Raw genomic sequence first — 13313 nt, 5'->3', positions numbered from 1 at the left:
TTTGTCATACCTCAATAAAAATATTTTTGGGGCACCTAGGTGGCTCAGTTGGTTAAGCAATCAACTCTTGATCTCAGCTCAAGTCATGATCTCACAGTTCCTGAGTTCAAGCCCCATGTCGGACTCTGTGCTGACAGTGCAGAGCCTGCTTAGTATCCTCTCTCTCCCTCTCTCTCTCTGCCCCTCCCCTGCTCATACTCTCTCTCAAAATAAACTTTAAAAAATATTTATTTTCAAAGTAGACATAAATATACTACTTTCCTCACCATTACAAAATCACTGATATAACTGCGTTGATAGTGAATAAAGAGTTGTATAGCACTACATAATTCATAGGTGGTTCTGACAGAAGATTCACTTTTTTCCTTGCTTTAATATCAGTTAAGAGAACATAGAAATATTTCTGCTCTATTTTGGAAATAATTTCCAATTTGAATGATCCAAAAACTCTCTCAAGACTTCTAACCAATCTTCCATCTAACACACAAATAAAAAATAATTAAATGGTAAAAATCATGAAATTATACAACCAGGGTTACAATGCTCTTGGGACTCTAGAAATTCACCAGAGGAAAAAAAAAAAGCATGAACATAATCATAACTGAAATATTAATATTGGTAGTAAAGCTTGATTTTAGATGGTGATATAAATTCAACTCTTAAAAATTAAACTGAATGAAGAAAATGTATGCAATCTTCCTCTATTTACACTATATAGCACCCCTACCAACATCAATTTTGTGTATAATGTATATGTATAATGTATGTGCAAATATGTAAATACTCAAAATGGGGAAAATGCAACTTATTAAAGCTACAAATTTCTCTACAGATTAGCTTCATGATTAATTAAAATCCAAGTAGTATCACAAAATGACAAACACATCTTTGAATAAAATAGGGAAACTGTATGTCAAAATCTAGTCACAGCAATAAGTCCATAGTAAAGTTTAACCTAGAACTAATACTGGATCTATCCAACTTGCAACAGTTTTTACTTACTTGACTAAATTATGCCTCGAGGCATTTATAATAAATTTTCCCATGGAATCAAATTTGTAAAGCTGTTCTAAAATTAGGGTAGCAGCTTAGCAGAGTGATTAAGAGCATGAATTCTGGAGTCAGACTGAGTTCAAGTCCACACTATACCATCTACTAGCAGCTCTGTGACAATATGTAAAGGGCAAACTTTGTGTGCTTCCATTTTTTGTGTGTGTTTTGTTTTTCTATAAAGCACAAATAACAACCCTATCTTCCAGAATAGTTGTAAGAATAAAATAATGTTTATAAAACGTTTAGTACAGTACCTAGTTCATACTCAGTACATTTAAACACTCTACGTATTCATTAAAAGGAACATAAATAGAAAATGTGAATCAATGTACTTCTATGAATTTAGTCAAAGGATTTTTGCTTGAGTTTTTTTCTTCTTTATCCCTTTTCTATTTTATCACATTACTCCAATTTTATCATCATGCTGTTCTTGGTAATCTGAAAAATTTCTGAAAAATATTTTCACTACTTCAAATACAAGTCTAGCTATGGTGGAAAATAACAATAAGAGATGTTCTACTGATAACCTAAACAGAACAAATGAAAACAGATACCACTACTTGTCACCTCATAAAACAAAAATCTCCATAGTAAAATAGATTTACCTTTTTGGAAGGATCATAAAACTCCCAAAAGAATAAGCAAACATGGACTGTCTAGCTTGAGAAAGAATCCCAGCCAAATGTTGGAAACTGCTTTATAACAAAGTCAAGCACTAGATGAAAATGATTTTTCAGCTATCAAAATGGTAATTTACAAATACAATCATTCTCTTCTCCGTCTTACACCCAGCTACCAGCTAACACTGACTAGTTTGCTCACCTGATCTGAGGATCGGCCCACCTGGGTCCTGCCAAGACAGAGACAGCAGTGTATTCCACAGGATTATAGTCTTGCCACTCAACAAACCATCCTACTTTCTCATTTGGAACCTGGCTGCGCTGGACTTTTGAACCAGGATACGGAGATGTTCGAGCCTTGTTGTGCGAATTCTCTTTGGCACCATTAGAACTAGACATGATGTTGGAGTTAAGATGAAACCCACAGGATAAAAATGAGTTTCTGGAAAGAAAAAAAAAACAATCAAAAAACAAAGAAAAGAAAAGAAAAATGTTTTACATACATACCAAAATAGAAAAAATAAAGAACCTATGGGGCACCTGGGTGGCTCAGTCAGTTAAGCATCCAACTTTGGTTCAGGTCACAATCTCATGGTTCACGGGTCCACACCCATGTTGGATTTTGTGCCTACAGCTCAGAGCCTGGATCCTGCTTCTTATTCTGTGTCTCCCTCGCTCTCTGCCCCTCCCCCACTCATGCTCTGTCTCTCTCAAAAATAAACATTAAAACATTTTTTAAAATTAAAATTAAAAAATAAAGAACCTAATTCAAAGACCCCAAAACATACTTTTGAACTTCAAAGTATAGAAGCCCAACATCTGTGAGAAAATTATTTTCAAATATGAATTTTTTTTTTAATATTGCTAGATCTTAGTTGAATCTACTCACTGAATTTCTTTTAGCTGAGAAAAAGGAACAGGTTTACTTTTGTTAGCACAAAAGCTGGAGAAGTTTGTTGTGAAAATTACATAAAAACAAATGTAAAAGAAAACTGTAAGTCGATGTGAGGGAATACATTTTTTTTAAATGGTCTACAGTCTAACACACGTGTAAAATGTATGGCAAAGATGGTACAAAGGACAAGATAATGAAAATATCGGTTGCCAGGTTCTTACGTTGTACATGAAGTAATGTAATATTACTTGAAGTCAGACTATAATAAATATACAAATCGTAAACTTCAGAATAAAATTTAAAGTAACATTAGGAGGCACAGAACTGAGGAGCTCCTGGGTGGCTCAGTGGGTTAACCCTCTGACTTCAGCTGAGGTCATGATCTCATGGTTCATGGGTTCAAGCCCCAGGTCCAGCTCTGGGCTGGCAGTGCAGAGCCTGAAGCCTGCTTCAGATTCTGTGTCTCCCTCTCTCTCTGCCCCTCCCCTCCTTGTGCTTGCTCTCTTTCTCAAAAATAAATAAACATTAAAAGAAAAAAAGGCACAGAGCTGAAATAAGTAGAAAATATATACAAAAACAAACTGAACCTCTACCTCACAGCATACACAAAAATGTTTCATGTCTTCTCCTGCCTAAAAACTTAAATGGCTTCTCATTATTCTTAAAATAAAGGCTAAATTCCCTAATGACCCTAAGTGATGACATCTTGAAAGGGTGGGCCTACACCGGCCGACTCCATCTTGTTCTGTGTCCTTCACCTTGACCACACCTCCTCCCCTTGAGTAACCCCCCCCCTCACCTGCCTAACAGGACTCGGACCCTTCCCCAGCCAATCGGCTGAGGCCATAGCCATTACCTCACCAACTGCCCTTAGGCCCCAATAAAACCTTTGTCCTTTTGAAACTCGCTCTCTTTCCCTGGTATCTCACCGCTGCGTCGGTGCAGGTAGGGGATTGAGCTCGAGCTAGCTCGAATAAAGGCTCTTTTGCTTTTACATCGGACTTGGCTCCCTGGCGGTATTTGGGGATCACGAATTCTGGGCATAACAATCTAAAGTGGAAAAAAGGATTCTGAGAACATGGTGAACTGATGACAGCTCCCTTCCCCTGCTCTCACAATACTTTGAGACAAATGGTTAAGATAAACAAAATGTGATAGGATGGTGAAATAAGTCAACATCCTGTGCCTCCTGACACCATACACTGAGAAGTACACAGTGATCATTTCTGAGGTACTCCTCACAAGAATATATGACCAGAATCTAATCATGAAATATAGAACAGATCCAGGTCAAGGGACAACTTGCAGAGTAAATGTGTGTACTCTGTCAACTGGTAACATCATGAAAGACAGAGGAACTCTTCCAAATAGATTCAGACTAAAAAGACATGAAAAAGAAAAACTAAATGCAATCAGTGATCTTGGATTGGTTCTTGAACCAAAAAAGAAAAAAAAAATTGTAGGCAAGTGGTGAAACTTGAAAGGGTTATATGAATAATTTTAAAAGGTGATACCAAACCTTATTTATTTCCAACAAAGAAAAGCTTGAAAGACAATGGCTTCATTGGTGAATTCTATGAACCATTTAAAGAATTAAAACTCAAACTCTTCCAAAAAACTGAAGAGGAAGGAATACTTCCAAAGTTTTTTCTATGAGGCCAGCATTATTACTGTGACACCAAAGCTAGACAAAGAGACTATCAGAAAACTACAGACCAATATCCTTGATGCATATCAATGCAAAACTCTTCAACAAAATAGCAGCAAACAATTCAATAGCACATTCAAAGGATTATACACTATGACTAAGTGGGATTTATTCCTGGAATACAAGCATCTTTAAACATACAAAAACCAATCAATGTGGGGCGCCTGGGTGGCGCAGTCGGTTAGGCGTCCGACTTCAGCCAGGTCACGATCTCGCGGTCCGTGAGTTCGAGCCCCGCGTCGGGCTCTGGGCTGATGGCTCGGAGCCTGGAGCCTGGAGCCTGTTTCCGATTCTGTGTCTCCCTCTCTCTCTGCCCCTCCCCCGTTCATGCTCTGTCTCTCTCTGTCCCAAAAATAAATAAAAAAAAAAAAAGTTGAAAAAAAAATTAAAAAAAAAAACAAAAAAAAAAAACCAATCAATGTAATACACATTAACAGAATGAAGGAAAAAAACACATGATCATCCCAAGTAATGCAGAAAGTCTGTCCTAATTCAACACCCTTTCACAAAAACATTTAACAAACTAGAAGAAAACTACTTCAACATAATAAAGGCCATATATGAAAAGCCCACAACTTTTTGGAGTGATGGTGAAAGACTGAAAGCTTTTTCTCTAAGATCAGGAACAAGGGACCCCAAATAGCCAAAACAATCCTGAAAAAGAAAGAGATGGTGAGAGACTAAGAGAAAAATTACCAGGTGTACTCACAACTGCAAAGAAAAGACCCCCCCCCCCCCCCCCCCGCCGCCGTTCCTGGAACCAGCCAGGGCATGCCCGGTTGTGGTCTGACCTAAAGGTGGGAACCAATCAAGTTCTGAGTGGTTTGAAAAAAAGGCGGGAACCAATCAAGTTCTGCTGAGTGTTCAAATTTAAATGTCAACCAATAACAGCTCTGTAACCGCGAAAAATCCCTAACTTGTTTGTGCCTGTCTATAAAAGAAGCTGTAAGACCCTCGCTCGGGACCTCTTAGCGTCACCTGTAACGAGTGCGCGGAGGTCCGGGTTCGAACCTGCAATAAACGACCCTTGCCGCTTGGCTTTGACTCTGGACTCTGGTGGTTTGTTCTTGGGGGTCTTTCGAATTTGGGCATATCAATGAAGGTGTCATACTTCCTAATTTCAAAACTTACTGCAAAGCTACAGTAATGATAACAGTATCATACAGGCATAAAGACAGACATAGAGACCAGTGGGATAGAACAGAGAACTCACACATAAAACCTCACATATATGGTCAAATGATATCCAACAAGGGCACCAAGACTATTCAACGGGAAAGGACAGTCTTTTCAACAAATGGTGCTGGGAAAATGAGACATGCACCTGCAAATGAAGATTGTCCCTTACTTTATAGCACATGCAAACACTAATTCAAAATGTTCAAAGACCCAAACATAAAACCTAAAACAATAAAACTCGTAGAAGAAAACATACAGGGAAACTTTCATGACATTAAAATTGGCAATAATTTCTTGGATATAACCAAAAGCACAGGAAACAAAGAAAAAGATAAATTGGACTACATCAAAATTAAGAACTGCTGTGCACTAATGACTCAATCAACAGAGGGGAAAGGCAAACTATAGACTGTAATATAGATGACATTCAAAGGATTAATATCTATAATATACAGCATTGTTACAAATTGCAAGAAAAGGCTAAACTGGAATAGAAAATTGGGCAAATTACAGGACTAAACAGTTACAGAAAAGCAGATCCAAGAGCCAAGAAACATTAAAAGATTATTTTTTAAAAAGATGATTTATAATTACTAGCAATGAAAAAATGAAAATTAAAGTAACATTAAATTCTTTTTACCAACTAGACTGACAAACCTTCAAAAAGGTTAACACCACCTCCCAAATATTGCTGGTAGAGATGTGAACTGTTACTGACTTTCTCAGAAGCAATCTGGCAACAATGATTAATATATTTATATCCTTCAACCCAGTAATTTCATTCCTGGTAATCTATCCCACAAACAACAACAACAACGAAACAGTTATATATATAAAAGATGCTTATTTCAGCAGTGTTCAATGGGAAGTAAAAGAAATGCATAATAATATGGGGATGGTTTAGAAGAGCCACACCATGAATTAAACATTAAGTAGCTATTAAAAATAATGACATAAAGTAATTTGTCAGTATTTTCACAAGGTATTGTTGAAAAGGAAAAGCAAGATGGAGAATAGTATGTATAATATGATCCCATTTTTAAAAAGCAGTAACAAAAAATAAGTACATATTTAATTAAGAGTATGTACATAATGTTATTAGTTTTCTATTGCTGCATAACAGACTCCCACAAACTCAGCAGCTGAAAACAATGCAAAATTATCTTACAGTTCTACAGGTTATAAGTCAGACACAGGTCTCACAATGATGTGGGAAACAAAGGCAGAAAGAAATGGCAGATAAAATTAAATTTCCTGATAACCTGCAGCCTATCAACAACTACTTCAGGCAGGCAGAGTATAACATTTCTCCAGGAACTCCCTACATCTTAATGTTAATGCTTTGCTAGAGGGAAAAATAACCTCAGCAGGACAATCTAGGCCTCCAGTATCCTTTGAGTCTTTTTGAGCATTTGAAAATCCCTTTGGGAACTTCCCTTGACTTTACCTCCCCCAATTCCCAAGTATATAATCAGTCTCTCCTCACAATGCTGGGGCAGCTTTTCCCGCCCATAGATCCTGTCCCTGTGCTTTAATAAAATCACCTTTTTGCACCGAAGAAGTCTCAAGAATTCTTTCTTGGCCATACACTCGGAACCCCAACACTTAAAACGGCATCATTGTGGCACCCAATGTTAAATCAACAAGTTGTCAAGGCTGGATTCCTTTCTGGAGGCTCTAGAGAAAAATCCGTTTGCTTGCCCTTCCCAGCTTCCAGAAACCACCCCTATTCTGTGGCTCACAGTTCCCTCCCTCCTCCTTCAAAACACACAACAAATCTTTCTTTGATCCTTTTTCAGTATAGTCCTCCCTGACCACAGCTGGAAACATTTTTCCATCTTTTTTAACTCATGATTAGATTGTGCCCACATGGAAAAGCCAAGATACCCTTTCCATCTCAAAGTCCTTAACTTTAATCATATGTGTTAAGTCTTCTCTGCTATGTAAGGCAAAGTATTCACAGGTCTCAGGGGTTAGGATGTGGACATCTTTAGGAGCCATTATTTTGCCTACTGCAAATGTCTATACTATTTGTTTCACGAGCATGGGAATAATATAAAAGGATCCATATCATCAAGTTCTTAATATGGGTTAGAGAATGTGGTGTGAATGTGGGTAGAAGAAGGAAAGACAAGTAAAGGGGAGGGAGGAAGAAGGGAAGGAGGGAAAAGGTGGAGGGAAGAAAACAGGGGGGTGGCTCTCCCCTTCACCCTTTTTCTGAAAGGGAAGAGGTTTGGAAGAAGGGATAAGAAAGTGTTAAAAAGAAAACTACTGGCCCAAAATGGTGTCACTTAGGCCAAGTCCTCAAACTGAGTCTTAATACCTAATCTAATCGCAGCTTCAACCTCCACCAAAAATGTAGTCTTTACCAGTCTAATCAGCTAATGAGGTAATCTGCCACCTGGGCCCTCTCTGTCTCCCAAAGGTAGACGAGGTAATCCTCAAAGTAACACCCCCTCCTCTACCCCCTAAGGAAAAGCAACCTAGGCTGGAACAATCCTTTTCTTGTGCTAATAACTTTCTTGCCTCCACTTCCTTTCTATAAAAACCTTCCATTTTAACACCTCCCCACTCCCCTCTACTTGCTAGACCCCATGCTGCGCAATTCACAAATCATTAAGTCTATTAGATCTCTCAATTTACTTGGCAGAATTCTGCTTTTTAACAACAGGAAAAAGAGAGGAGAAAAGGAAGTGAGCAAAAGAAAGAAAGAAAAAGAAAACTACCCGAACATACCAGTAAAAGGAAGTACGAGTGATCACATTTATGCATTTAGGTCAATTTATGTATTTATATTTGCATAGAAAAAAATTATTTAAAAAAATTAAATTCTTTTTTAAAATTTTTTTAACATTTATTCATTTTTTGACAGAGAGAGAGTGGGGGAGGGGAAGAGACAGAGGGAGACACAGAATCCAACGCAAGCTGCAGGCTCTAAACTGACAGCACAGAGCCTGATGCGGGGCTTGAACTCACAAACTGTGAGATCATGACCTGAGCCGAAGTCGAATACTTAACCGACTGAGCCACCCAGGTGCCCCCCAAAAAATTAAATTCTTAACTTGACCTACAAGGACTGCCTATCACCCTCCACCTCGCTCCTTTGTGCTTTTGCCAAATGACCTGTCAGTGCCTAAAAATGCCCACATTCCCTCTCCATACATGGCCTGACCAGCAACAGCTTCCTCCTCTACCTTACTAACCTACATTCTTCCTTCAGTGAACTTCTAAGTTCACTTCCTCAAGCAAGTCTTCCTCATTAACTACTAGGAGAAATAAGTTCTCCCTGCTACATGCTATCAGAGTTCTATTTTCTTTTTCTTCATTGAATTACGATTGTGATTTTATACTTGTTAGGGTGCCACATGACTGTAAACAAATGGAGAACAAGGAGCACACCTGTTTTAGCTAAACATTATATCCCTTGTTTGGCATAATGCCCCGTCAACCATAGATGCAAGAAGTCCTTCCTCACATGAAAGTAACAGAGGAAGGCCACTTTAGAGACCAAACAAATTTTCACCGTAGTGAAAAAGAGTTTGAAAATGTAGCTTCACCTTTTAAAATGAAATTTTAAATTATGAAAATAAATGTCAACATTTTAGTTCAATAAGTTATAACCAAATCTATACACTAAGCCTTAGAACAAAAAAATCAAAAAAAAAAATTAAGAAACTTATGTAACTGCATAATACAGCAACCTTTGCTTTTACCTTCACAGTCAAATCATGAGGGATAATTTTGGCAAAAATATTAAAAGCCTTCATCAAAATTTCCCCAAGACCTCCTTTAATCAATCTTTTGATACACCATTCTTGTTTCAAACACTATCCTTTCACTGACTTTGTCAACTTTTTTTAAGTTTATTTGTTGAGAGAGAGAGAGAGAGAAGACGGAACAGAAAGAAAGAGAATCTCAAGCAGGCTCCGCACAGGGAGCACAGAGCCCAATGTGGGGCTCAAATTCATAAACCGTGATATCATGACCTAAGCCGAAACCAGACGTTTAAAGGACTGAGTCACCCAGGCGCCCAGACTCTGTCAACCTTTTTTAACAAGAGCGGTATGTGTTTTATTTTCCATTTACCTGTCTCTGTGTAAATTGAAGAAGTAGCCAAGGGGGTCCTACTTGCCCTTTTTTAAATAGACTTTTTTAGAATAGTTTTAGGTTCACAGTAAAATTGAGCCCAAAGTACACCTAAATATCCTCAGCCCCACCCCTTATACCTAACCCCCACCCACACACACAGCCTCCCCCACTATCAACATGCCCCACTGAAGAGTAGATTTGTTTCAATCAATTCACCTACAATAACACATTATCACCCAAAGTCCACAGTTTACACTAGGTTTCATTCTCTCAGTACATTTACTAGTTTGAACAATGTATAATGACATGAATCCACCATTATAGTGTAATAGTTTCACTGTGCTAAAAATCCTGAGCTCTGCCAGTTCACCCCTACCTGTCCAACCCCTGGCAGCCAAGGATATTTTTACTGTCTCCAGTGGTTTGCCTTTTCCAAGACCTTATGTAGTTGTAATCACACAGTATGTAGCCCTTTCACATTGGTTTCTTCCACTTAGCAATGTACATCTAAGATTTCTCCACATCTTTTCATGGCTTAAGAGCTCATTTCTTTTCAGAGCTGAGTAATATCCTGTTGTCTGTGTATACCAGTTTATTTATCCACACACCTACTGGAAAACATCTTGGTTGTTTCCAAGTTTCAGCAATTATGAAGCAGCTGTAAACGTAAGTATGCAAGTTTTTGTGTGGATCTAATTTTTCAACACATTTGAATAAATCCAAAGAGGGCAACTGCTGGATCATATGCTAAGAGTATATTTAGTTTTTTTAAGAAACTATCAAGCTTTTCTTCTTCCTAAACGGTTTCTTTCATATTGTTTGTCTATAGCTTTATATGTAATTCAACTGTTCCATTTTTCCCACTTAAAAACTTTGAAACAATTGCTATTTCATCTTATGCTCACCTTGCATCTGTGAAGTACTGTCAAATAGCCAACAATCAGGGAAAACTTAAACAGTAAAAGTCTATTCATGAGTGTGAGGTGGGAGAACACTTGACATGTGACTACTTTTATTAAAAGTGGTAGAATCATGGGGCCCCTGGGTGGCTCAGTTGGTTAGGCATCCGACTTCAGCTCAGGTCCTGATCTCACAGTCCTCGAGTTCAAGCCCCACATCGGGCTCTGTGCTGACCGCTCAGAGCCTGGAGCCTGTCTCCTTCTCTCTCTGCCCCTCCCCTGCTCATGCTCTGTCTCTTTCTGTCTCAAAAATAAATAAAACATTTAAAAAGAAAATTTTTTAAAGTGGTAGAATCATTATTTTCAGGTTATGATGACCTGTACATGCCTAAGTTGCCACAGCGTTGGAAATCCAAACAATGAACTCTCAAAATAAGATCTTCCTCACCCACCCTAAACTCATACTCAATAAAAGGGAACAGATACGGAACACATGTATTTACCAAAAGTGGCAAACAGATTTCAGGTATGTGTGTTTTAAAAAGCAAAATTTTATATGGGGTGCTTGGGTGGCACAGTCAGTTGAGCTTAAGACTCTTGATTTTGGCTCAGATCATGATCTCAGGGATCTATGCTGAGGGTAGCCTGCTTAGGATTCTCTCTCCCTCTCTCTCTGCTCCTCCCCTGTGCACACACATGCTCTTTCTCTCTCTTGGTCCCAAAATAAATAAACTTAAAAAAAAAGGCAAAATTTTACATATGGAGCCCTACTATCTAATGAATTATTATAAAATTAGTTACTTTTCATGGTTTAGGGGTAAAGTAAGAGTATTGATGAGATGCTGAACAGGAAACACTGATTTTGTTCCAGTCTATGCCAACCAAGTACCAAATTTCTTTCCCAAGTAGGAGACTCTCTGTTCAGCAAGCACAAATCTGCTACCCACTCTGACAAGAGAAACTTACATGCCTAATTGTTTACTTTTCCAAAACAAATTTAATTTTAAAAACTTGTAAAAAACAGTAAAAGTTCAGACTCTATCTTACCACATTGAGAAGTGCTAAGCTGCTACTATATCCGCAGTTTAAACATGATACACCAAAAGGAAACAGAACAAGAATAAATGTAATATATACATATACAGCCTAGGTTCTTTTATTACACAAATGAATTGGTGCAAGAAATACACCTGACCAAGCACGTGAGAATTCAATAGCTTATAAAGTTCATTTCACAAAGCAAAAAAAAGTTCCCAAAATGGTCAAACTTGAAGAAATACAACATCGATATGGTGCTTTGAAATAAAGCAAATTTACAATAATACTAATAGCCATGATAGTAACTAAATGTATATAGTGCATGCTATGTGCAAGGTACTGTTCTTGTGCTATAATATATACTCATTTGTCCTCACAACTCTTAAGGTTAGATACTATTATCCTTATTCTAGAAATAAGACCCCTAAGGCCCAGAAAGACTACATAAATTTACCAAGCTCACACAACTGATAGCAGAATCAGGATCCAATACCAAACAAGTTGGTTTCGAATTCCAGGCTCCTAAGATTAGGCTACAGTATCCTGACTTCATTTTTAGCTTACACATTTGTAAGTTTTCACAGGAATAAAATACACACTGTTCTCCACATGTCACTGATAGATGCTGTTGGAAAATTTGAAAGCACTCCCTACATCTTTATGTTCTATCACTTTTTTCTAGAAAATAGACATTTGTAACCATTGAGGCAAATCACAAAAATCAACTGCAAAATTCTGACTTTCTGGATTTGCCCAAATTGAGAGTGGTAAAATTCTCAATGATAAATGTCTTACACCTCTTCCAGAATGCCTTGCAATATAAGATACCAACACTGAACACGTACTTGTTGGCTTAACTTTTGGCTTTTTCTTGAAAGTCAGTAATTAGTCACTAGTTTTAGATATAGCCCAGTTCACCTAGGGTTCCCAGCATTATAAAAATGAAAAATAATTGCCAAGCAATTTTACATTATTCTAGCAGCATCTATCAAAAACAGTATTCATCACTTCCAAAGAATATAGTTTGGGGGCACTTGGGTGGTTTGGTGAGTGGAGTGTCTGACTCTTGATTTCAGCTCAGGTCATGCTCTCACAGTTCATGGGATTGAGCCCCACATGGGGCTTGATGATGATAGAATGGAGCATGCCTGGGATTCCCCCCCTCTCTCTGTCTCTCAAAAGTAAATAATAGTCTTATAAAAAAAATTACAGTTTGATTTTTTTGTCTTTAGAATATTTTGTAATTTTTTTTAATTTTACGTTTTTTAATAGGAGTTTGGTTGACCCACGTTACATTATAAAAAGCATAGATGTTTATTCCTTCCCTCCCCAAAACTTACTGAAAAGTGATAAAGATGTATAAAAGGCAACAAAATCCACGGCAGGAGAGAGAATAGGATACCATCAGTGAATAAGAAATTGTTCAGGAAGATAGATAGTAAATGGACTCATACTGACCAAAAACCAAAGTAAAACAAACTATATTTGAAAATATGCACAAGAGGGTGAATGAGAGATGCCATTCCTATAAAAGGAGGGCTGAGAGGTTTTAGGCTTGAAATAAGTGGGCCCAAATGTCATGGGCAGCAGGACAGTAACATGGAAATCAGTCCTCCTTCCCCAAATAACAAGTTAGCAACAGTTACGTTTGCCCCTGGGATAAAGCCCAAAGTTAAAATGAAAGATTAGGACCTCTACTGTGAATATTGGTGTTAGAGAATATAGCACCAATTTAGGCTTAATAGGACTACAGTTCACACTAGGAAATAAAGTTAAGGCAGCTATGCTCAGCAGAGAATTTGCTAGTCTGGAAGAAACGGGAAAGAGGAGGA

General features: G+C 37.8%; 1 protein-coding gene across 4 annotated transcripts in view; it reads right to left on the bottom strand.

The window, feature by feature from the left end:
• NUDT9 (nudix hydrolase 9) overlaps nt 1-13313 on the bottom strand; it is a 45798-nt gene that overhangs the window by 27817 nt on the left and 4668 nt on the right. For 3 of the 4 annotated variants that reach the window (XM_049630850.1, XM_049630849.1, XM_049630848.1), the window contains one exon: nt 1876-2115. In XM_049630850.1, coding sequence (XP_049486807.1) covers nt 1876-2072 — 197 coding nt within the window. In that variant the 5' untranslated portion in view covers nt 2073-2115. Of the gene's footprint in view, nt 1-1875; nt 2116-3161; nt 3320-13313 lie in introns of those variants that run through there. The other variant, XM_049630851.1, reaches the window with a different exon arrangement.

This window comes from Panthera uncia, chromosome B1, assembly GCF_023721935.1.
Source record: "Panthera uncia isolate 11264 chromosome B1, Puncia_PCG_1.0, whole genome shotgun sequence".
NCBI classification, from domain to species: Eukaryota; Metazoa; Chordata; class Mammalia; order Carnivora; family Felidae; genus Panthera; species Panthera uncia.
The sequence above is the reverse complement of the archived record's forward strand: the minus strand, read 5'-3'. Positions and strand labels throughout refer to the sequence as shown.